At 33.3% G+C, this 24,756-nt stretch overlaps 1 protein-coding gene and 1 pseudogene across 2 annotated transcripts in view; one reads left to right on the forward strand and one right to left on the reverse strand.

The window, feature by feature from the left end:
- Positions 1-24,756, forward strand: part of AP3B1 (adaptor related protein complex 3 beta 1 subunit) — a 219,935-nt gene that overhangs the window by 100,141 nt on the left and 95,038 nt on the right. For both annotated transcript variants that reach the window (XM_011375121.1, XM_023520419.1), the window contains exons 13-15: positions 1,083-1,215; positions 7,476-7,585; positions 17,840-18,016. In XM_011375121.1, the coding sequence (XP_011373423.1) occupies positions 1,083-1,215; positions 7,476-7,585; positions 17,840-18,016 (420 nt within the window). The remainder of the gene's footprint in view (positions 1-1,082; positions 1,216-7,475; positions 7,586-17,839; positions 18,017-24,756) is intronic.
- LOC111729477 lies at positions 18,920-19,038 on the reverse strand (annotated as a pseudogene).

Below are 24,756 nucleotides of genomic sequence, written 5' to 3' on the forward strand. Positions count from 1 at the left end.
ATGGAACTAAGAGACTTCAGTTTGTTTAATTTATTTCTCCAACATTTAATCATGTTCTTGGTACTATTTTCACTAAATTTGTAAGTTTTTTAGATATTCTTAGGTTTTCTCCTCTATTTGTCATTTAGGCACCATTTAAATGTATTACTCTTTTTTGCATGTTATATAACCATAATGTTAAATCAATAGTATGCACTTCTCATTTGAGGTTAGACATCATTTTTTTAAAAATTTCAGTTGAAAAATGGAATTTTAAATTCCATTATGTATTGCATGTAAATGTAAATATGCATATTAAAATACATTTCTGTAAACAATAAAAACTGAGTTTTTAAATTAGAAAAATTATAGCCAAAGTGAAATTCTTTAGGTCTATCATAAATTTTGTAAAGCTCTTTTAACTTACTGTGGTTAAGCAATTTTATCATTTCTTTTTAAGTTTGTGTAAATATATGGTTAACAGTATATTTTTAAAGCATTCTTTTAAAGAAAATATTTCAACTGTATGATATTTTATTTCACTGTGAACTGAGTATTTGTAAAATCTATTGAAATGCTGCTCACTGTAGATATTGTTGTAGTTTTACTACCATTCAGATACCATTTTGAAAGTAAAATGTTTGCCAGTAGCATATTGGTTCTTTTCCTCCTCTTTTCCCAATTTTTAGACTTAATGTATTTGAAAAAGCAACGCTTTTTTTCATAAATTCACAGATGCTGCTGGTTAAATGAACTGAAACCTCCAAAGAGAGAGTTCTCATCTTTTCTTTCAATCTTGCATTAAACTAATTGCTGTGTTTGGGTGACTGCTCCCCACTATCAGTTTTGGAGTTACAAGCCATAGGTGAATGAAGCCGGCTTGAATATGTGCCTCTTCTATAGATAGGCACATGCTTTAGGTAAAAACAAAACAAAAAATACTAATTTAGGCTAAGTCATCAGTTGGACCTCCTCTTGTGACTATAGATGAGAAGATTATGTATGCTAGATTTCTTATATGTTGACAAAACTTAATATAATAGGCATTTTTGTTCAGGTGATAGTACCAGAGTATAAACTAATTGAAATAGTGTTTTTTTTAGACCTATGTGAAAAGCCAGGATAAACAATTTGCAGCAGCCACTATTCAGACTATAGGCAGATGTGCAACCAACATCTCAGAAGTCACTGACACATGTCTCAATGGCCTGGTATGTCTGCTGTCCAACCGGGATGGTAAGTTGACAGTTTCATTTTATTTTTCAAGTAATTTATTATTTCACTATTCTTGGTGTGACCTGCAAAATTGTGAACATTTTTTAACGTTGTATTTTATTTTTTTCCTTTTGTCAGTAGCATGATCATGATGAGTAGTATTTTTTCTTTGAAACACATACAAACATAGGTTTTTGTTTTAGTAAATTGGATAGTTAACTTGAAAACCATATTATTCTTGCCTAAACAGAACTAAGAAAGTATAATTTGTTTATTTTATTTCTTCACAGTTAATTCACTTCCATTGTACTCTGAAAGGTTCTATTTTACTTCTTTACGGTGGCATATGTATTTTATAATATTGGTTCACCTGCAGAGGGTGCTAAAAGCAGGCAAATGACTTTATATCATGACGAAGTGGCTGGATCAAAAAAGTATGTCGAATATGTTATCTTCAAAGTTTTTTTTTTTCCAAAAATCAACCTAATAATTTTGTATTCAAGATAACTACATTTAGAAGTCATCAATATGGAATAACTTCATATTTTTAACAAACAATATCTAAACATTTTGTAAAACTGCATAGGTAAAATGTATAATCTAGATTTCATACTGTTCTGTGGTAAATGTCAGTTATTTCTATGGTATGACTTTAGAATAAATGAGGCCATATGGAGTAAAGGAAAAATGAATCAACTTTCACCTTTTAAGTAATTTATTTAGAGGGCTTTTATTATAATTAGATATTTGACTAACATGAGATTCTTTTTAAAAGCATAATTTTTATTGTGAAATCATTGAAATTATTTGTGGAATTCTAAATACAATTATGTCATATCTAGACACAGGCATATATGACATAGCAGCCATAAGTTTAAACATAACAAAATCGATTATTTTTTATATTTTATTTCAAAGAAAAATAACTTTTTACTACAGTAACTCTATTATACCCAAATATCTTTTCAAGCACATAGATCTCTTTAGAAAACTAACATTGTTGTAAGTACTAATGATGAAAAAAAAATTGAGACAAAATTTATCCCCAAGTAAGATAGATTTTTATTATGAACATAAAATTATAAATTTTTACCTATAAACTTGAGCTACTGTGATTGATAGAACATTTTTCTCCATGCTGTATTAAAACTCTAAATATGTGACAAAAATTATCAGGGATATCAATTTTTTAAAAATTTGGTTATAGAAGGTAAGTAGAGGAGATAGGGTGCTAAATGTCATACATTTTATCTGTTTCTGTGTTTAATAACATTCTTTTTATCTATTTCTACATCACACTTAAAATATGAATTTAAAAACATGTTTTTATTTTTATATATCTTTAATAATGACTTTTTATTTGCTCAGACATACTCCTTGGGAAAATATTTCCAGAATATTATAGAGTTTGAACCATAGTTTACTACGGTAATTGTTCTTTTAAATTAATTGCATACAAAAAGCACTACAAATTAGAACACTGATTAGTTCTTTCAGATACAAATATATTCAAGATTTCTCAATTTTATATTTTGACCTTTTTTTCTCATGTGAAATTTTCAAGCTGTGGATTTTAAAGCAGCATTTTCTATTTAGCTTTGTAACACATTAATTTCTCAAAAAATGTTTTTATTGACTTTGATTTAAAAGATGAATGTTAGGCTCCTATAGCACTTTTAAAGGAAGAATAGATTATTTTATAATTAGATAATGGGAGGCTAATGTAATTTATAATCACTCTTAAAAGTAAGAAGATTTATTAATTTAAACTCTAGTATTTCAATGTTTAGGCTTTTGTTTTTAGTAAATCAAAACTCTTTTTATAACCTTAATTTTCTTTTCTGTAGTTTGAATGTTAAGAAACCTAAATTGTAGTGTTTAGGTTCTGGTTGCGTAGTCATTACTAGCCCATAATACCTGATCCTTTAACTCTTTATCATATGTGCTAAACTTCTGTAGTTTGGAAAACTGGTTCAGTAAAAGTGGGCAGTAAAACAAAGAAACATCATTAAAGAAAGTAGTAATATTTTGATCTTAAAAGTGGCCAATTCTGACAACAGAGTCCCTTTCTCTTCCTTTTAAGATAATCTGTTTCTAGAAATAAATACTGTAAAGGGGGCCTGAGTTTTCAAAAATCTGTAAGCTCTTTTGAGGCTCTAAGGATCTGCGATTCTTAGGTTTTATGTTATTATAACTACCTCATCATCTCTTCAGGTAGTGTGTCTTAAAACCTCAGAGACAGTATTTAGACGCCATTGTTTTACATATATTTAATATTTTCTTCTTGGACCTGTAGGTTTTCTTTTTTTAAATGTTGTCGACTTCTCTCTTCTTGGCATAAGAGAGGTCTTTTCTAGGCAGACATGACACTTGCCCAAAAATACTCCAATATCACTGTCTAAGATTAATTTGATAAACAAAATTTTTAACTATCTCTAGAAGAAATCTGCATTTCCCTTGACTTAGGATAATTTAATTCCCTAAGGTTATTTACTTTAGGTAACATATTAGCAAAATTTGTTTGTCTGAATAATGTTACCATTTACCGTAAATTGAAAGGATTGGGACAGAGGACTATTTTTTGTTTTGTTTGTTTTATATAATTCAGTAAGCATTTATTGAGGACTTGAATCAGTTGGAGTATTTAGTAAATGCTGAATACATAAAAAAAAATTCATACAGTCTGTAAATGTTCCTGCCTTTACAGCACACATAATCTAATGGAGGGAGACTGTAATATAAGACAAGTGTATCATAGTCTTCACATATACTGACCACTTAACTTGGTTGCCAGCTATCTGCTTATACAGAACTAGACCACCTATGTTTGAATGTTAATGTTATTTGAATAAATTATGTGATCTACCTGTGATTCAGATTCCTCACTTGTAAAATGAGAATAATACTAGATTGTATGAATCTTGAAGACATTATGCTGAGTGAAATAAGCCAGTCACAGAAAGACAAATACTGAATGATTTTACTTGTAAGAGATATTAAAATAGTCAAATTCATAGAATCACAGAGTGGAATAGTAGTTGCCAGGGGCTGGGGGAAAAAGGGAATGGGGGATCACTAATCAGCGGCATAAAGTTTAGGTTCAGCACAATGAATAAGCTCTCTGAGATCTACTGTGCAACATTGTACCTGTAGTCAGCGATACTGTATTGTATACTTAAATTTTGTTAAGAGGGTAGATCTCATTGTAAATGTTCTTACTACAATAATATAAAAAATTTTTAAATAGTAGCTGTACTTCTTAGAGTGAGGATCATTAGGTTCTGTAGGGGAAAAGGAGAAAGCTAAAAAAAAGGTCAAGAACATAGGATCATTTTATGCTTCTGGCTGAGTACTGCCACAGTACTGAGGTCTTTGAAAACCAGGAGGTAGCATAAAGAATAGGTAGGGTGGAATTACCTGAAGGGAATGAGAAGTCACCTGGGGTAGGCAGAATAATGCACCCCACTCCGCACCCCAAAATGTCTGGGTCCTAATGCCCAGAACCCAGGCATTGTACCTTACATGGCAAAAGGGACTTTGCAGATGTGATTAATTAAGATTGTTGAGGCGGGGAGATTATTTGAGTGGACCCGAGGTAATCCAAAGGGTCTTTATAAGAGAAAGAGAGAGGTCAAGAAAATCAGATGTCAGAAGCAGAGGTTGGAGTGAAGCCTCTGGTGGAAGGAGACCTTGAGCCCAGGAATGCCAGCAGCCTCCAGAAGCTGGAAAAAGCAAAGAATGAATCTTCCCCTAGAATCTCCATAGAGAACTTAGTCCTTGCTTTTAGGCCCATAAAACTCATGTTAACTTCTTCTGGCTCCAGAATTGTAAGATGATAAATCTATGTTGTTTTAAGCCACTAAGTTTGTAGTAATCTATAACAATGACAATAGGAAACTAACATAGCACCAAAGGATAAATAATACCAAATATATATTTCAATTATAGCCAATCCTGCCTCTGCATGTGGATAAATAAAATTATACATTTTTTACTTACTTAGGCTAGTTTTACAGTAATGTATTTTAAAATTAAAAATTTTTATACTGTGGATTCTTTAAAATCATACTTAGAACTATATTTTACTTTGCATGGTAATTATATAACCGTTTAATGTTTCCTACTGTAGTATAAGTTTGATGAGAGCAGCTTCTCATTCTGATTTATCTCTGTTTTCCTTGTAACTCCAAAAGGTGGTCTTTATAAAAGTAATATCTGCTTATAGTAACAGAACATTAGAGATAAAATGGTAAATTCTGGTTCTGAGTTTGAATTCTGGACAAAGTCAGATAATTCCAGTGCATTTCTCTTTCTTTGTCTGAAGAAATCCCAAACAGCAATGTGGATGGACACAGAGGATATTATGCTGGAAACAAGTCAGACAAAGAAAGACAAATACCACATTTAATGTATATGTGGAATCGAAAAAAACAAAATAAATGAACAACAAAACAGAAACAAAGTCATATATACAGAGAACAAATTGAGGGTCACCAGATGGGAGGGGGTTGGGGGACTGGATGAAAAAGGTGAAAGAGATTAAGAAGTACAAGTTGCCAGATATAAAAATAGTCATGGGGATGTAAAATAGGGAGTATAGTTAATAATGTAATAACTGTATATGGTGTCAGATGAGTACTATTAGACTTACTGGGGTGACCGCTTCGTAAGGTATATAAGTGTGTAATCACTGTGTTGTACACTTGCAGCTAATATTGTATGTCAACTATAATTGAAAAATAAAATAAAATAGTAATAAGGTACATATTACAATTATCGTGAGAAAAAAAGACATTTTTGTAAACTAAAACATTATGTAAATATTAATTTGTTATTCCCGTAAAGACATATATAGCTTGAAACATGTATGTTTGATAACGATTAGAATGGTAGAAATTTTGCTTATGTTATTAACAGCTAGATAAGAAAAAATATTTTAGAGGAAAATAGTAACAACACAAATCATAATATTTTCAGTATAATATTAAAATAAACCTTTTTAGTGTAGTCCAGAGGAATCTCTAAAATCCATGAATCCCTATTAATTAAAAAAAAAAAGCCAAAATAATAAAGGCAATGTTGATTTATTTCTTTGGCATCAGTCATATTTATAATTGTTTATATAAGATTTATTCCATAAGGTCAAGTACTCTCCCTAGTTATATTACATTTCTCTATTGGTGCCACCAAAACCATAATTCAGACCAGTGATTAGCCACTTCTGTGTGATAACTCAATCTCAGAATTTCAATTTTAAGATGCTTCCTGCAGCACTCCCAGTACCAATTACTGCATTAGTTAAGGCCTTGGCCAGAAACAGATTGATACACTTAAAAGGGACAATTGAAAGAATTTAATGAAGGCACTATTTATAACATATGGGCAGAATTAAGGGAAACCAACAAGGTGTGAGGAAACACCCTGGGGCTAACAGGCTAGGAACAGTGGGAAGCTATATCTAGAATTGAAGGGGAGGCGTGTGAGGAGTGGGAGCAGTTACCAGACCCTGCAAGAGAGAACCATTCAAGTGAACTGAAATTTGCAGTGGAGGCATGCAGGCACTGCCAGGGAGCCCTGGCAGAAGAGAGATTCAAGACAACAACTATTCTTTCCACCCCCGATCTCCTGATGGTGCTTTAGAAGGGCAAGGATGTCTGGTTGATGTAGTCCACAGAGGTCAGTCTCTCTGGGCACAGAGTTAGACCAGGAAAGGCAGAGTGGACTCATGGGACCAGTGGACAAAATCCAGCTCAGCCCCAGTCCTTCTGGCTCTGAAGTTCATGCTATTTCTGTTGTAACACCTTTCCTACTACTACTAACCCTTACCACTCATTTCTCTGTACCTATCACTTAAGGAATCTTTTATTTTAATTTGCTGTTTTCTGTAGAAATGGAAAAAATGTTATTTAGATTGTAGGTGTTTGATTACCATGATATAATTAGTAGGAATAAAGTAAGAGTATTAGAGAGCTATAGTTAAAAGCCAGAGACACTTGAACATTATAGTGGTTACATAATATAACTTCACTTTATTTTTCTGACTTAAAGAAGCAGAGATTAGAAAGGGATGTCAGAGTCCAGGAGACAATACCAGATTTTAGAAATGAAAGTATACTCTTCTACTTAAGATGTATTTCACACCCAAAATTTGGAAGTACACTCATTGTTACAGTTTTTACCTAGGCATTTAAAATATGTAGAATGTTTTACTAATTTAAATTTATGTTTTACCAAGAATAATTTGAATTTTACATAGTTAATGCGAATATTCTCTTTTTCAGAAATAGTTGTTGCTGAAAGTGTGGTCGTTATTAAGAAATTACTGCAAATGCAACCTGCACAACATGGTGAAATTATCAAACATATGGCCAAACTCTTGGACAGTATCACTGTGAGTACTAATTAAGAGATTTTTGGTGAATCCAACTGAATTTTATTCAGTAAATTATAGTTTTGTTAAAATAAATGGGCATGTATAGTAGCTGAACTGTCTGGATTCAAATGTATAGTAGCTGAACTGTCTGGATTCAAATTCTGCAGTGTTGTGGAAGGGAATTACAAATCTGAGAAAGGGGGAGGATGCAGTAAATACTGTAGTGTTGAATTGGAATTGGATTATCAGTGTGAACTTCATGGGTTTTTATATTGATATCTGGGTGTGTGTCAGTGTATGTATGCAAATGTGTCTATACGTGTATATATGTTACATATGAATGCATTTGTGAGTATACAAACATCTGTTTCCCAAGGCTGTCCTTCAAGAAGGCCTACATACAATAATACCGTAATACCAATGAGCACACCTAGTGGCCAGATCTTGCTTTGTTTTGTTTTAATTTAGTTATTTCATGCTATAAAATTCACCCTTTTCAAGTGTATAATTCAGCAGGTTTGGGTATATTCATAAAGTCGTGCAACCATCACCACTGTGTAATTCCAGAACATTTTCATCATTCGTAAAAAAGTCTCATACCTCAAACTACTGATCCTCCCTTTACTTTAGCCCTTGATAACCATCAGTCTACTTTCTGTCTCTATGAATTTACTTATTCTGGACATTTCATATAAGTGTGATCAGACAATAAGTTGGCTTTTGTGTCTGGCTTCTTTTACTTAGCATGTTTTCTTGAAGGTTCATGCACATTGTAGAATATAGTATTTCATTCCTTTTTGTAGTAGACTTTGGTTTTTAAATTCCATTCACCACTGAAAGGAACCAGAGCTGATTTTAGAGCTAGGGCAAGGAAAGAACAAGATGATTTTAGAACATCTTTTTGAGCTAAAAAAGCAAAGAGGTGCTTATAGAATAATAGAAACATGTCAAAAAGACCTAAGAGCCAGCTTGAAGAGGCTCCCACTGGCCATCTCGAGCAAAAAAATAAGTGGTAGTAAAGGATTGACTAGGTCAAGAATCTCAGAATCCACACTGGAATGAATGACTGACTGAGTAAGGGAGAAAGGGAAGCTCTTCCTTACAGTACAAAAATAACTAATAAATAAAGAAGGAAAGATGGAATTTGAATATCACCATATTCCTGCCATCACAGCAATTGACTCAGGCAAGAATCATTAACAAAATGCTAAAAACTAGGGAGTGAAAATTTGAGTAGTAACAGCATATTTGCACAGTCTGAAAGAATATCTCATAAGATATTTCTTAATTACAATGGGTAAATTAATGACTTTTGACTTTACAATGGAGAAACCTTGCAGACACTACCTGAATGTAGTTAAAATTGCTAGCAACAGGATCATGTACCTTCTAAGATACACTGAATAGAACTCAGCACCAAGTCTGTTGAATTCCTGCCAAAAGTGACTTGAATCTGATTAAGAGGAAACACCAAACCGAATGAGAGTATCCTACAAAATAACTGGCATGTACTCTCAAAATGCCAATATAATGAAATGGAAAGAAAAACTCAGAAACTTTTTCAGAGTAAAAGAGATTAAAAGGATATGACACTCTGTGCAACACATAATTTTGGATCTTCTTTTCCTATAAAAGGTTTTATAGGGATAATTGGCAAAATCTCAATAAAATCTGTAGATTAGATAATAATAGTATTGGCTCAGTGTTTAATTTCCTCATTTTTAAATAATTCTACTGTGGTTATATGAGAACATTTCTTTTACTAGAAAATTTACACTGAAGTACTTTAGGGTAAAAGGCATGTGTGCAACTTACTGGTTCAGAAACCAAAATGTGTTTGTATACATAGAGAGAAAGCAGTAAAATGTTAACATTTGGGGAATCTGAAGGTGTTCAGAAATTCTTTTTACTCTTGCAGATTTTCTGTAAATCTGAAATTGTGTTTAAAAATTAAATTAAAAAATAAATATTAATTTCGGCTCTGCCATTTACCAGCTCCATGTCCTTACATTAAAATCTCTATGCTTCACTTTCCCCATCTGTACAATGGTGTTAGTAAAAGAACCTATATTGTTGTAAGTCTTGCATTAGTTAATGTATGTACAGGTCTTTAGAACGTCGCCTGTGACATCAGCACTGTGTGTTAGCTGTTATTATTATGTACTGTTTTATTTTCCTCTTCCCTTTAAAACTAAAGTTTTTTGAAAGAATTATCTGAAAAGAATTTTATTTCCTTTCCTGATTTTTGACTCCCTAGTTTTTCTGAGGTCACTGTCTCTCTCTTTTTAAATCCAGTGGATAATTTGCTGTCCGTGTCTTTCTTGATTTTTTTTTTGTTGTTAACTTTTGATTTCACTGATCACCTATTCCCTTTTAAAACATTCTCTCTCCATGGCTTCTATTTTTTCTTAAAACTCTTCTACATTGTGTTTGTCCCTTGAATGTTAGTTAAAGTTTGACAACTAATGTTGTATAACTGAAAGGATCATATTTTAGGGAGAAGTATATAATTTTCTTCTTTAAAAACTGGGTAACCTATACTCTGAGCCAGTTCAGAGGGATCGCATTTGTGTGAGCAGGGCCAGCTTTTAATGTCTCTAGTGGCAAAATCTTCTTTCCCTCAGTGTTATTAAAGATTGCAGGGCAGTTATACATTTATCTTAGAGTTAAGAATAAGACTCACCACATCTCTTGGCAGAGAGTTCCTTTCTCTTCGTATCTACTCTTATTGAGTAGATTAATTGTCTTTGATTAATTATCAAAGCCAGGACTTCTCATAAAGATTATGTATGAGAGGTGCAGGGGTTAAGAGTGTAGATTTGAGAACCAGATGACTTGGGTTCATATTTAGTCTACCCTTTATTAGCTTTGTGAACTTAAGCAGGTTATTTGACTTCTGTACTCCAGTTTTCTCATCTGTAAAATGGGAACAGTAGTGCTAATAACTTTATAGACCTATTGTGAGAAATAAATGAGTCAACATATGTGAAACACTTAGAACAGCGCTTAGTGTTAACTGTTATGATCATGGCTATATTTAATGTTTTTGAAAAAGACAAACTTGATGATTAGGTTTAAATTTAGTAAGCAATCTTGTGGCACCTTTTATATTTTCCTCATTTATTTAACCGAACTCCTGTAGTACTAAACATTTGCCAGGCACTAGTCTAAGTAACTTAAAAATAAAAATCATTAATTTTAATAACAATTCTGCCAGGTAGTTTCTATTAGTGTTCTCATTTTACATAAGAGAAAATGGAGGCACAGAGTGGTTAATTAACTTGCCTGTGGTCACACAGTTAATAGGTCTGCTTCCTTAACCAATACATTATGCTATCTTTTTCATTTCTAGTCTGTCTCTTAGTTTGTATTCAATTCACTTTCCTGCTCACTGAGCTGGCCAGGATTCTATTATTGTTGTTTCCTTTTGCTTCCCCCAAATCATTGACAAATTAGGCATTAGATTAACGTGGTCTGTGTATGCCCAAATGTCGAACAGATGTTTCACATTATTTGTCAGTGGTCTGTTGATGAGAGATAAAAGGGTAAACCTTTTTCTTCAAATCAGCTGAGATGGACACCCAGCATCCCTGTACCAAGCATCAAATTTCAGTAGTATTTTTATTCATTGTAACAACCACAAATACTCCTACTAGGGAAGTGTGGTACATCCTTCAGTAAGAACCACTTTTCTAGCCAATAACTAATGAACCAAAAAGCAGGGAACTCTAGATAGGGGAAGATAAAGAATGGAGATGCATACATAGTATATGTATATGTTTATATACATAATTAAATGTGTAAGAATAGACTAGAAAAGTCTAACAGAAGTGCTAAATGAGGACTCTGGAAAAAGAAAGCATAATATGAGGGAAGTTCTAGTAATCTGTAACTAAAACTGTTGAGCATTCTTAGAAAACCTAGGAGTAGGATTGGGAAGAGTAAATGTTTGAAGTGCTCCTAGGAGGAAGAGAATGGAGGAAGGTGAAATTATTTTAATATTCTTGCGTTAAAAAAAGTAACAAGATAGATTATCTTGGGGTGAAAACAGTGGGTTTTTGGTGGGAGAAAATAGTTAATATCTTGTTTACAAGGAATGGTGGAGAAATATGTGTTCGATTATGAGAAGGAAATAGCAATGTAGAGTTCTCTATTCTCAAACATTTTGTCCAAAATTTAGTTAAAACTTGTACTAATAAATTTGTTCTGTTCTTGTTAGAAAGGGAGAGGCAATTACACGAAGTGTTAATGGCTTTCAAGTGACTGTAGTTGCTTATATACAAAATCTAAACAGTATATGAGACCTATATCAGGCAAACCTCAGACTTTCTTAGAAGAAAAATGTGTTGTATTTAACTATATCTCTGTTTGAGGCTCAGGGACATTTTTGATTGCATCAACTTTCTCTACAGTAGTTGTTGGAACATTAGCCAAGTAAATATTTTCTTACAGATCTATATAGCAAAGTCTGTGGGGGTTTTGGTTTTTTTGTTTGTTTGTTTTTCTGGCAAAAGATAACCATTAGTGGAATTCCATGTTCACAAAGAGAAAAGAAACAGAAATGTAAAATAAATAATAATTTTTTTAAGATAATAAAGATGGAAGAGTAAAAAATATATTGTACCCTAAATATGAATGGACTGAATTCTCTCATTAAAAGACAGACTTTCACATTGGAGTGAAAAACAAAAGCTAGCTACAGTCCACTTAAAATTAAAACACCATAACCAAAGTGATAAGGGTTAAAAATAAGAAGGTAGGGGAAAAGATATTAAGTGAACATAAACAAGGAAGTGAGGTTTAAAATTAAAGCATTTAACAAAATAAAAAGGAACATAAAATGAAAAAAGGGCCAATTTGCAAAGAAACTAAGAAGAATAAACCTATATGCACACACAAAAAATGGCAACTAAATATATGAGAAAAATCTATAGGAAATGCAAGGAGAAATGATAAAATACAGTATTTGGGGGTGACTTTAGTGGATAGTTTTCTCATATTAGATATCCTAGGAAATTTTAAGTAAGATATAGATGTAAGTAAGGATATAGAGAAATTAAATAATAGAATAAATACTTGATTTAGTAAACCTATAGCTAAAACCTATATCTCTTGAACAGGGAATACCCACTTTTATGGGTATGTCCACAGAACAGTTACAGAAACTCAAGAACATGCTTGGACATAAAAAAAACTCAAAATATTTAAGTTTTAATTAGAATTAAATAATTTAAAAGGATATCAGCAGTAATGAAGTAAGAAAAAATATACTTTTAGATAAAAAAAAGGTTTAATGAAAAAAATGCAAGCACTCCATGAAACACAGAAAAAGAAAACATTTTATTATAAAATGTGTGGGATGTGGCTAAAGCTATAACTGCCACCATTTTTAATGTAAAGAGACCAGAAATAAAAGAATTTTTACCTGTCCTAAGAAATTTGAAAAAGAACAATGAAGCAAAGTATAAAAACCAAAGAGGGATTGAAGTTGATTTTGTAAAATAGAACACCAAAAAAAAGGTAATTGAAATTTATAAATATATCTTAAATCTGGTCCTTTGGAAAGACGATAAAATAGTTAACCCCTCCTGATTCTGATAAGGTAAAGAGAGAAAGCAAAAATCGATAAATTGGAAATGTGATATAGGAGAGATTAAAATAATTACAAGAAAACTATATGCAATTATATAGCAAAAATTTGAACTTTTGGAGAATGAAAAGGTGATGATGAGTTGTTACTATTTACATTATTTGAGGAAGCTGAACTGCTTGAAGTGAGACAAGGCAAGACAGTGTGTGATGCAGAACCCTAAAAATGGTCAGGGCTTAGAGGCACAGGTTACTCCAGAAGAAAGTAATGACAGTAGCCTCAAAATCAGGAAAGGGGAGTGATTGAATCCCCAGAATCTCTGATCCAAACAGTCAAGAGAATTATTCACGTAAGAACAATAGCCACATGGAAAAGAAAGCAGAGCTTTATTAATCTTATCAAGTATCTGAAGACTCTTAGATGTAGACTAATGATTCTAAAATGGGAGGTTTAGCCTGAGAGCCTTAAATGAGAGCTGTTTCTTCTTGAATCTCTGCCTCTTTCACCCTAAATCCAGAGTTGGTATCTTAAACCACTGCAATTTTAGATAGAGCCAATCTGACTAGTGTCAGAGGACAAGAGGACAAAATTGAGCATGTTTTTCCTCAGTGCTTAAGCCACTTTATCAGGGCAGAATCCTGGTCTCATCTACCCCCTGAGAGGAGGGGGAACAGAAGTAATAGACCTCTTCCCACCCCGGCCACCTTACTTATCCATAAAATTAGGTGAAAAGAAGTGAGAAAATGCCCCCCATGCATGGGTGCAGGAGTAGACAAGAGGAAGGCCTAAACCTGGCCTGAAAAGGCTGGCTCTAGGGGAAGCGGCAGGAAGCCACTGCACAGTGTGGCAGAAGAACAGGCAAAGGAGTAATCCTTTATTTGATTATTATGTAAATAAGGTTCAGTGAGGTGAAATTGATGGTTTCCACGATATACGTAATATACATGACCAGAATCTTACCTTGCTGGCTGGTATTTTTCCTAGTATAGCACACACTTTTTTTGTCAATGCCCAGTGGCCATGGTGAACTCTGGATTCAGACTTGGAGTCACTTTCAGTTCAACCATTAACAAGTTACGAGGTGCTGGACAAATTTCTTAACCCTTTTGTGCCCCCGTTTCCTCATAGATCAAGTGGGGGATAATGGTAGAGCCTACTTTCTAGGGCTTTTGTGATAATTAACTGAGAAAACATATAAAGTACTTAAAAACAGTGCCAGGCACATGGTAAGGGCTCAATAGATATTAGCTATGTGATTTTTAAAAAAAGGAAACATAAATTTTTTGTATTCAGGACTTTCATTACATTTGTTATTTAGTAAGTGTCATAGTTTGAAAATATGAAAACTAAAATTTAAGTTAATTCTACTTTTGAAATTTACTCAAATCGAATAGATTTATGTCAGTACCTAAGTCAGCTTACATGTGCCGATTGTGAATATTTTATCCTTTGTAGTAGTTTTCATTTGTAGTCAGTACTGCTTTTGGAACAAAATTCTTCCAAAATAAGATGCATACTACCTGAGGATTTTTCTAAAAGGGTTTCACATAATGTTTAATGGGAAGACGAGGATTCCATGTCATAAAGAACAGTTGAAGGATGTTATTCTGTAAAGACTGCTGAGTGATATTCAAAAGAACACGTTCTGTACTCCTTGCCCAAGTGCCTCACTGAACACCTACCATTTCACAAGTTAACTATACTTGCCCTGCGACCCGAACTTAATTAAGTTTTAAGTTTTATTGAGTCCAGATACAGAGTATTGGATCTGATTTGCTGTTTGTATGTGGTTTGTTTAGATATCTACTGATTTTGCCTTGGAAAAATTTCAATAAATAAAATTGACGTTTTTGCAGGATTTACTTTACCCTGTTGAAACACAATAGCTTTTAAATTATACCGTTCACAGAGTGATCTGTAAAATCTTTCTAGATGTCTTTCTTAACTGCTGTGGTCAGCTAGGAATCATTATTTGTTTTTTTTTTTTTTTCAGCCAAGTTAATGGGTTAAAATGGCAGTGGGAACTGCTTTGTGGTAGAAGGTTTAAAAAGTGCACTTAACCACTTGCTCAGGGCATTTAGAGCAAAGAATCAGGCAAAATTATTTACAATCCAGTTCGTCTTTGAAAATATTGAAAAGCAGAGGTTCGTAATGAAAGTATTATGTCATCTGCATACACGTGTGTTATTAGTGTGGTTTTATTTTAGTGTTTCTATATATTCTGTGGTTGGAAAGACCATAGAGAACAAAAAATGACAATTTTTCTTACTACTGTTTTGTCACTTGCCTCAAATCTTTGTAGTGGCTATGGATTCATAGTATCAGTGGTGTGCAAATGAGAGTCCTATAACTTAGTTGAGAGAGAAGGGAAGGGCTGGAATCCGAAAATCTTAGGATTCTGATTCTAGCCAAATGCACAAAAACATTGGGTTTGTCAGTTTCCCAAGCTTTTTAACAAAATGCCATCACTCAAAGTTGGGAATAAATATACTTATATTGATATTATTTCTTCTGTGGAGAAGTTATCTAAGTTTTCAGATGTTTACTTGACAGTTGTGTTACCTCAGTCCTAGAACACCTGAATATTATCCTGCCCCCCAGCACCTCTACCATCTTGAGATTTTCATTGTGAGCATTAGAATTTACTGATTTTTTCCCCCAAAGAGTTGTATTTTAAATGTACTATGAATGTGTAGTATTTAAATATTGTTACTTTAATCTTAGTATTTTAATTAAAAAGAATAGAAATAATCTCTTCAAACTTTTTGGTATTGTCATTTTAATTGCAAAAATAGAATTATAAATGTGTTACCAGAGAAAATTACTTAAAGTGGGTAATAGATTGTCATATGTCATAGATTTCTAATTTTTGTAGTAGCACTATATAATAAAATATTTAAGAAAAATAAATCTAGCATAACTGAAATCCAAAGTTGCTCATATATTCTTATTTAGAGGTACCTTTGTGGCAGGCAACTTGAATTGCTTCATACTGGAAAATTTAATCTACCACTCAATTACTCTTCTTTAGCCCAATTTAAAATAATAGATTGGGAGTAAGGTCTTAATGCAGTGTAACCTTTGGAACATGAGAAATAACCCCTTTCTTCCCAGAAATCAGTAGACATACAGTAAGGATATCAGTTTTATCATATTGCATGTATGGATTTGTAATAGCATTTAGTATTGTACTTACTACTTATACATAGTACTTACACTTATTATATAAGTATGTCGATTTCTTCTCTCTTACTAAACTTATTCTAATATTAATTTAAAGATAGTGCTGTTACCATATTTGAAAATATACACTGATTTTTAAAGCTTTTTTGATGACCTCATTCTCCGTCTGGTGAGAGACCCAACTTAGGGATGTCTTAATAATTTTATATTATTTCATAAATTAGATGTTTTTGAGATGGTGGATATTGTGATAAAATTTTAACTGTGCAGAAGTCCTTATTCTCACTCTGTTCTTTAACAATCATATATATAGCTGTGAAACAGTAATGAAAATATTAGAACTTTATTTAAATTGAAGAAGGATTTCATAGAAAAAGTGTTATCTCTTCTTGTGATGCTACCTGTTAATGATAGTCATTGGCCTTTTCATTTATTATAAAAAGCAAATTCTCTATACTTGGTGAAAATGTTCACAGAAACTAATTTATATACTCCTTCAAATTCCTTTTGGAGTAGGGGATGATACACATAAACAGATAGTAATAAAACTAATGTACATACTCTAAAACGATGGTCTTAATGGTGCCAATGGAAGGTTTCCAATTTGTAGCAAAGCAGTTATTTTTAAGAAACAAATTATATTGGAATGTACATTATTAAAACATATGTAATGCCAAAATGCAATATTGGACAAATTTATCTTATCCCTATTTCTTTTATTGATGACCATGTAATAGACCAGGATTCATGAGTTTATAAGTAGGCCTTGATCTTGTCAATTTTACAGGTTTCCAGTGCTGTAGATGCAAATACATAGAGAACATAACAGATTTGGAATCCTAGTCTTTAGTAAATCTGTACTTTTTTCTATACTGTCCATGATTCTCAAAATGTAGTTTGCCAACCACCTGTCTTCAGGAATCATCTGTGATACTTCATAAAATATGAATTCCTAGGCCCCACCACAGAACTGCTATCTTGGAGCTATACCAGAACCCTGCGGTTTCAATAAGAACCCTAGATGATTTTCGTGGACATTGAGGTTTGGGAATCAGTGCTGTAGAGCAGAGGTTGGCAAACTTCTGAAAACTGCTAGCTAGTAAATATTTTCAGCCTTATGGTCTTTCTTGCAGCTACTCATCTCTGCTATTGTAGCACAAAAGCAGCAACAGTAATATACAAAAAGAAATAGGTGTGCCCAGCCAGATTTGGCCCAAGAATTTGCAGATCTTTGATAGAATTGAGATTCTAGACCAATGACTTTTTCCTCTGTGCATCTTTACTAAGGCATTATCCCTGAAATCAGTTTTAATGAGATGTCTTGGGTGTTTATTTTTTGATAACTAAAGAAAATCTATAAATGAAGGAATATTTTCTGGATATACATTAAATGAATGGATAGATCTAACACTGATAAAATTTGAAGCATTTTCTATGCTAATATGAAGGAGAGTATAATTATCTTTTTATATAATCATATAATCTGCTTCTAATATTAGGTTCCTGTGGCTAGAGCAAGTATTCTTTGGCTAACTGGAGAAAACTGTGAACGAGTTCCTAAAATTGCCCCTGATGTTTTGAGGAAGATGGCTAAAAACTTCACAAGTGAAGATGATCTGGTGAAGCTGCAGATTTTAAATCTGGGAGCAAAATTGTATTTAACCAATTCTAAACAGGTAAGAGGCTAATCCTTAGTCTATCTATATGATACCTACTTTCTTCTTATTTTAAAATTTTTTATTTTATTTATGTATTTATTTATTTAGTGACATTGGTTAATGAAGTCCAGGAAGTTTCAGGTGTACAATTTAACAGTAAGGCACATATATATTGCATTGTGTGTTCCCCTCCCATTGTTAGATTTCTTTCTGTTACCACATATTTGACCTCTTTTACTCCATCTACCTGCTCCCTCTCACCACTTCCCCACCATGCTCTGGTAACCACTAATCTATAGTCCATGTCCATGAGTCTCTGTCCTGTTCATTTGTTGCTTTTAGGTTTATATCCCACATATATGTGATATCATGTGATTTTCAACTTTCTCTGTCTGGCTTATTTCACCTAGCATGATTATCTCGAGGTCCATCCACGTCGTCGCAAATGGCAGTATTTCATCTCTACTTATGGCTGAGTAATATTCCATTGTATATATGTACCACAGCTTCTTTAGCCAGTCATCTATCGTAGGACACTTTGATTGCTTCCATGTCCTGGCCACTGTGAATAATGCTGCTATGAACATCGGTGTGCAAATATCTTTTCAAATATGAGTTTTCAAGTCTTTAGGGGTAAATACCCAGCAGAGGGATTGCTGGATCATATGGTAGATCAATTCTTAGTTTTTTGAGGAAGCTCCATACTGTTTTCCGTACTGCTGGTGGGCTACTTTCTTCTTTACTCTGATAAAGCAAAAGCAGCTAAGTCCTGTTCATGGATTCCTCCATTCAATAATTACTAGGTGCCTATTTCTTTCTTTCTTTTTTTTTTTTTTTTTTTAGGCGAGACAACCCTTGGTTGACCTCACAGATTGCAAGGACCTTGTCAGCTTACAATCCCTTATTTTTTAATTTTTTTTATGCCTGCAGCATCCGGTCTTCCTAGCTGGTCTCCCATCCAAATACTAACCAGGCCCGACCCTGCTTAGCTTCCGAGATCAGACGGAATTAGGCTTGTTCGGGGTAGCATGGCCGTAGACAAGTGCCTATTTCTTTAAGTGGTACAAAGAGGTGACATTCTAGTCTAGTAGGGGAGAAACACATGAAAAATGAAATAGTATGTGGTAAGTGCTATAATAGAAGTACAGTGGAACTCCAGAGGAGAAAGTTATTGATTGAAAATCTGAAGTAGAAGGAGGAGAGAGGTCAGAGAAAGTCTCATAAAGATAGACTCCTGACTGAGGGCTGTAAGGAATGGTTTACTATACAGAATAAGGAAAGAGGAGAGCAGAGGGTCAGAGTCATGAAACAACTTGGTACTTTGAGCACACTTATAGCTAAGCATGGAGAGGCAGGCAAGGCTAGGATGTGGAATGGCAAGTGCTGTGGCCCTTGTCTTACAGATGCAGGGGAAACCAGTAAATGTTTTTCAATAGTGGTATAATTTGCCAGGTTGCGATTTAGAATATTCATTTTTCAAATCAGTTTACTCTTTGAGGAACTGTTAGTAAGAGGAATCATCTCTTTGTATTAAATACATAAAATCTTCTATGTATAAAATAGAGACTCTACCATCTTTCTTCCTATATCTAAATTGCTGTTTTCCATGAGTGGAGGACTTAACCTGATCAGTGAGACTGGAAAAGAATTCTTGCTCATTTTTAGCAAGACTTCTTAGTAGGCTTTATGCTCCATGTCCTGTCTATATCTCTCCCTAATTTTTCCTGTCTGAGTCTTGCTTTGCTTCTGTGGGTTTTTTCCTCTCTTTCCCTTTGTCTCTGTTTTTGTCCCCCTCTTTCTTCAAAACTTTCTGCCTATGTATCTTTCTAACATCCTTCACCCCTTCACACATGCACACATACCACACATTACCACCACCACAGTCTCATGTCTGTGTCTGTCATCCTCTCCTGTCTGTGTTCATTTTCTCTTTTTGTATTTGCTGCGTGTGTCTCTATATGTGTCTTCTTCTCTGTCTGCCTTCTCTGCCTACCCATACTCATTCTCTAGTAAACTCTGATGTTGGCCATTCAGAATCCTCTGGTTGACTCCTCAGATTAATTTCTGTATGTTTGGGATTGTCTTCATCCCCACTCGTGATATGAATTGTGTTATTATAGCTTTTGCTGATAGGTGTACAAGATTATTACCAATTAATTGCAGATATTCTCTTTCCATGATTTAGATTTTATCTTTACATTTTAAGTCAGTCTTTGAAAGAAATCAGTTAATCATTTCCAGATGTCATGTGGATCTCTTTATGTAATGAGTTACTTTTTAAAAACTAGTAAAAGAAAGGAAACATGTTTTCTGTTGAGTTTCTTCTTTATTGATAAAAACACTGTTTTAGCCTGGCGTGTCCTGTGTTCACTAAAACCATACAATATCGTGAAAGTCAAGGTGACATCTAAAATATTGTGATTGTTATGACTTTCTGCCTGGTTTGGCTAATCTAAAGATATCTTACTTATAGATTATTATAAAAGAAAAGTAATACAAAATAAGTATGTTAATCAAAACTGAAGGTAGTGTTTGGCCCTCTTCTTAAGTAGCCAGTTATGAAATGTAGTACTCTTTGTTCAGAAATTACAGAATATATTCCATATCTTTTTATTAGTGAATTTGAAGACAACATAGTTTGCACTCACATTTTTTTCTTGAACTGTATTAATGAAGTTTTAAAGCTCAGCGTCTGAAGTGTTCTATTATATATTTTAGAGTGATACTTCTAGATAACCATGATAGACTTCGCCACTAGCTGGTGAAAACAGAATGATGTTTAGAAAATATGCCAAATTTTCATATATATTTTTATATAACTCACTGTTTTTAAGTGATTAAATATGAAAGTAGATGAATGAAGGTGTCTGTAGGTTTATGCTCTGTTCTCCAGTTTCTCATTTCTCAAGAAAGGGAGTTTAAGAGAGTTTATAAATGAAAACTAGCATTAAAGAATGATTTTTTACACCATCAACTTGACAGCATTTTTAAGTTGTATGGTCCATCCCCACTGAATATGAAACAGACTAAAATGATTGCTTTCACCTTTTTGTAAAAAAAATGAGTTCTGTACTTATTTACTTTAGTCATCTTTAAAACTGAAATAGGGAGACCAAGTCACAGTCTACAGGGACTGGTTTGCCATGAAGTCCTGATATTTATTTGTAGATCTAAATTCCTTTTGGTCTAGATACCTCAGTGAGCATTCACAGAATTTTTATTGAATTATTTAGTTGTAGGGAATGTTTAAGTTGATTTTTATAAGATGTAGAACTTGTGTTCATTTGTATCCTTAAGGAATAATTTAATAAACTTCTTTAATACTGCAAAATATTTTTACCTGATATAAAAAAGAATTTAAAAATTAGTCAACAGTCCGTTTTCAGCATGGTTGAGTTAGCTCCTACTGGACTGACCTTCTCATAGATAACAACTATAAATTTTGGAAAAGTATAAAAAAATAACTGCCTCAGGTCACAGAAGAGTAAAGAAAAGCGGGAAGATTCTAGACAGGAATTGACACTTAGAAGAAGGAGTTGGCACAGAGTAAATTTCCCCACTTTTATGTCTTTTATCCTGAGGACACACTACAGTTGGCACTACGCACAGAGGCTAAAACTCCAAAAGGAAACCCAAAGTCCTTCTGGCCTGAAGGAGTAGAGGGAAAACTGCAGATATTGGAAAGTTAGGGAGGAATTCTAAAAAGGAGAGAGCCAGAATGGGGAGAGCCTCAAAATCTGTGAATAACTTAAAAGCTAAGTCTCTGGGTGACTCGTGAACCGCACCTGTGTGGGGTGGATTCAGAGCAGCACACCTAAGAATAAAGGAACCAAACTGAAATTTGAACTGTGCCAAAGAGACAGAGATTTCACTTTAAATCTGACCAAGTTAATTGTCAGCTAAACAGTACTCATCCAAAGAGTATAACAATGTCCAAGGTCTCTGTAATTTAACATTCATAACACCCAAGATACAATCCAAAACTACTCTTCATAAGAAGTACCAGAATGGGGAGCTATTGTTTAATGGATATAGAGTTCCAAAATAAAAATTTTGGAGATGGATGATGGCAATGGTTACACAACACTTTGAATGTACTTAATGCCACTGAACTACACACTTAATAATAGTTAAAAGGGTATATTTTACATATATTTTACCACAATAAAAAAGAAGACTAGGGAAATGTGATCAATTTTCAAGGGAAAAAAAACAACAACACAGAAACCAACCCTGACATGACTTGGATATTGAAATTTGCAAGCAAACATTTTGAAGCAGTTTTGTAATTGTGGTTGATGATATAAAGAAAAATTACTCAAAATGAATGAAAAGATAAGAAATCCCAACAGAGAAATAGAAACTATAAAAAAAGAGTCAAATGGAAATTCTGGAACTGAAAGATACAGTACCTGAAGCATCAATATCTTGTTTATCTTTAATATTATATATTCTTTAACACTGCAATATTTGGGGGGCTTATAGAGCTATAGAGCTGTTTCTTGTGTGTTTTTTTTTTTTAACTATTAACATTTTAAGACTATTTACACAAACTTCTCTAAGCTTCTTTAATTTTCTGATTCTGGGTTCTTTCAGATGGAGGTCTGTATTTGGAAAGCAGTTTCACTGTGTGTGATAGCTAGCATAGAATTGTTTGATATCAGTTCCTGGCAGTTAGTGATTAAGAGTGCAGCCTCTCATGTTGGACTGTCTGGCTTCAGATCCTGTTTTGCCACTTACTAGCAATGTGATTTAGGACAAATCGTATAACCTGTCCAAGATTTAGTTTCCTCATCTGTAAAATGGAAATCATAATAATACAGTCAGTTCTTTATATTGCAACATGTGTATTCCTAAAAATCATTGTGTTTTATGAAATTGCACAATAAAAACCAGAAGGATTGTTGGAAAAATGGAGCGAGGGGCACAATATTTAAAAAATTCATTGGTGACACATTAAAAAGAAAAAAAACCCTAAAAAAACCCCTAAGAAACACATAAATACTGTAATGAGAATACCTCTTTACCTTGCAAAAGGCCTGATGTTTGCTTGTGGGAATGTGTGTTGAAAAGGTTGTGTTTGCATTAAGGAGTGGAAGAATGGTTAATCTGAAATTGCATGAAGAGTTGTACCACCAAATGTGGCTGAATATGGCCCATAACACATGTGGTGATCTGAGGCTGATGTTTGAGGTGGGGATGTTTCATTATTCCTACACAGCCCAGTCACCTGGGTGCAATTCTCTGCCTTCACCCGGTTTTTCTTGTGGACAACATCATGCAAGCAAACACAAAATTCACATTATGCCGAAATTATTTTCTAAAATGTCAACTGAATTGGAACAGACGTGCATTTTCCAAACAATCAGAACAGAACTCACTATACCTACCTCACTCACATACTAGTTATAGATTAAACGAGACTGTCCATGTAAAGTGCTTGGATTTCCTGGTACATAATAGTGCTTAGGTCATGCTAGTTACTCTACTGTTTTTGTAACCTTAGTTTACACTGTTAACCAACTGTTAGATTTTTATTAGAGAAGGTAAGGAAACTAGTCCAGTTCCTGAGAATCTCTATTCTCGTTAGGAAAAACATTCCATTTGAGTTTATTCTACCGAGAAAAGAGTGTTGAAATTCCTCTTTTGATAGTTTATGAAGAAAAATGTTTGAAATATAAATATCAAAAGTAGAAAACAATTAGAGTACTCTCGTAAGGAGAGTAATTTCATTGTTTTATGGGGGAAAGTTAAAGGACTTCGAAACTAATTAAATTTGCTACAACTCTTCAGCTCTTAAGACATAGTATAAAGATTTAGCATGGCTTCCTTGAAATAGTCTACTGAGGTCTGAGACGGAAAGCTAGGATATTTGATTAAACTGACTAATAACAGTTAAAAATAAATGAATAAAGAGTTCATTCGTTTTTAAACTACCTCTAATAGTATGTCATCTTTTAAATGTAGTGCAAGTAATATGAGCGAATGTTTTACTTAAAGTAGCTTGTGTTTTTATTTTTAATTATGAAATAATGTGAACCTATAGAAAAGTACAAAATAGAATACACACACAGTCTACTACTAAGATTGTCAATGTTTTGCCATATTTATTTATTTATTTAATTTTTGCAATAGATAGAGGTAAAACCTCAAGTTCCCATGTGCACCTTTGTTTCTTCTCCATTGGTAGTCACTGTCATATTTGGTGGTGTGTTTCAATCATGCATGTTTTATATTTTATTACCTGACTACCCATATATAATGTATGTTATTATGGGTTTTGAAATTTTGCATAAGTAGACAATATTACACTTTGTGTATACTTACAAATTTTACTTTTTCTCTTAATACCATGTTTTAAAATTATTGATGTGTAAATATAGCTTATTTGTTTTAATTACTTGTGTTATTTTCTTTGAGATGGTTAAGTTTCTACTTTTCAGCTATTAGAAGAGAAAATGCTTCATTGAATATCCTTAGTACTTGTATTTTCTTGTATCACTTTCCAGACTTTTTGATTCTTAGTAAGACATTTTATAAATCACACTGATGTTGTGGGGATCCTCCTTGAAGTTAAAAGCAAATTCTCTCTTGCCTTGTGGATCGGGTCTTGGGAGGAATTTATCCCCGTCCCCAGCCCTTTAACATGACTTAGCAAAAGGGACTTGGGCTCTGTGCAGTGACAGCTCAACCCTTTCTTGCATATGTTTTCTTGGCACTAAAAAGCTCAAGTAAATATGACATATAAAGGAAGAATT

Source organism: Pteropus vampyrus, unplaced genomic scaffold (genome assembly GCF_000151845.1).
Source record: "Pteropus vampyrus isolate Shadow unplaced genomic scaffold, Pvam_2.0 Scaffold262, whole genome shotgun sequence".
In the NCBI taxonomy this organism is placed as follows: Eukaryota; Metazoa; Chordata; class Mammalia; order Chiroptera; family Pteropodidae; genus Pteropus; species Pteropus vampyrus.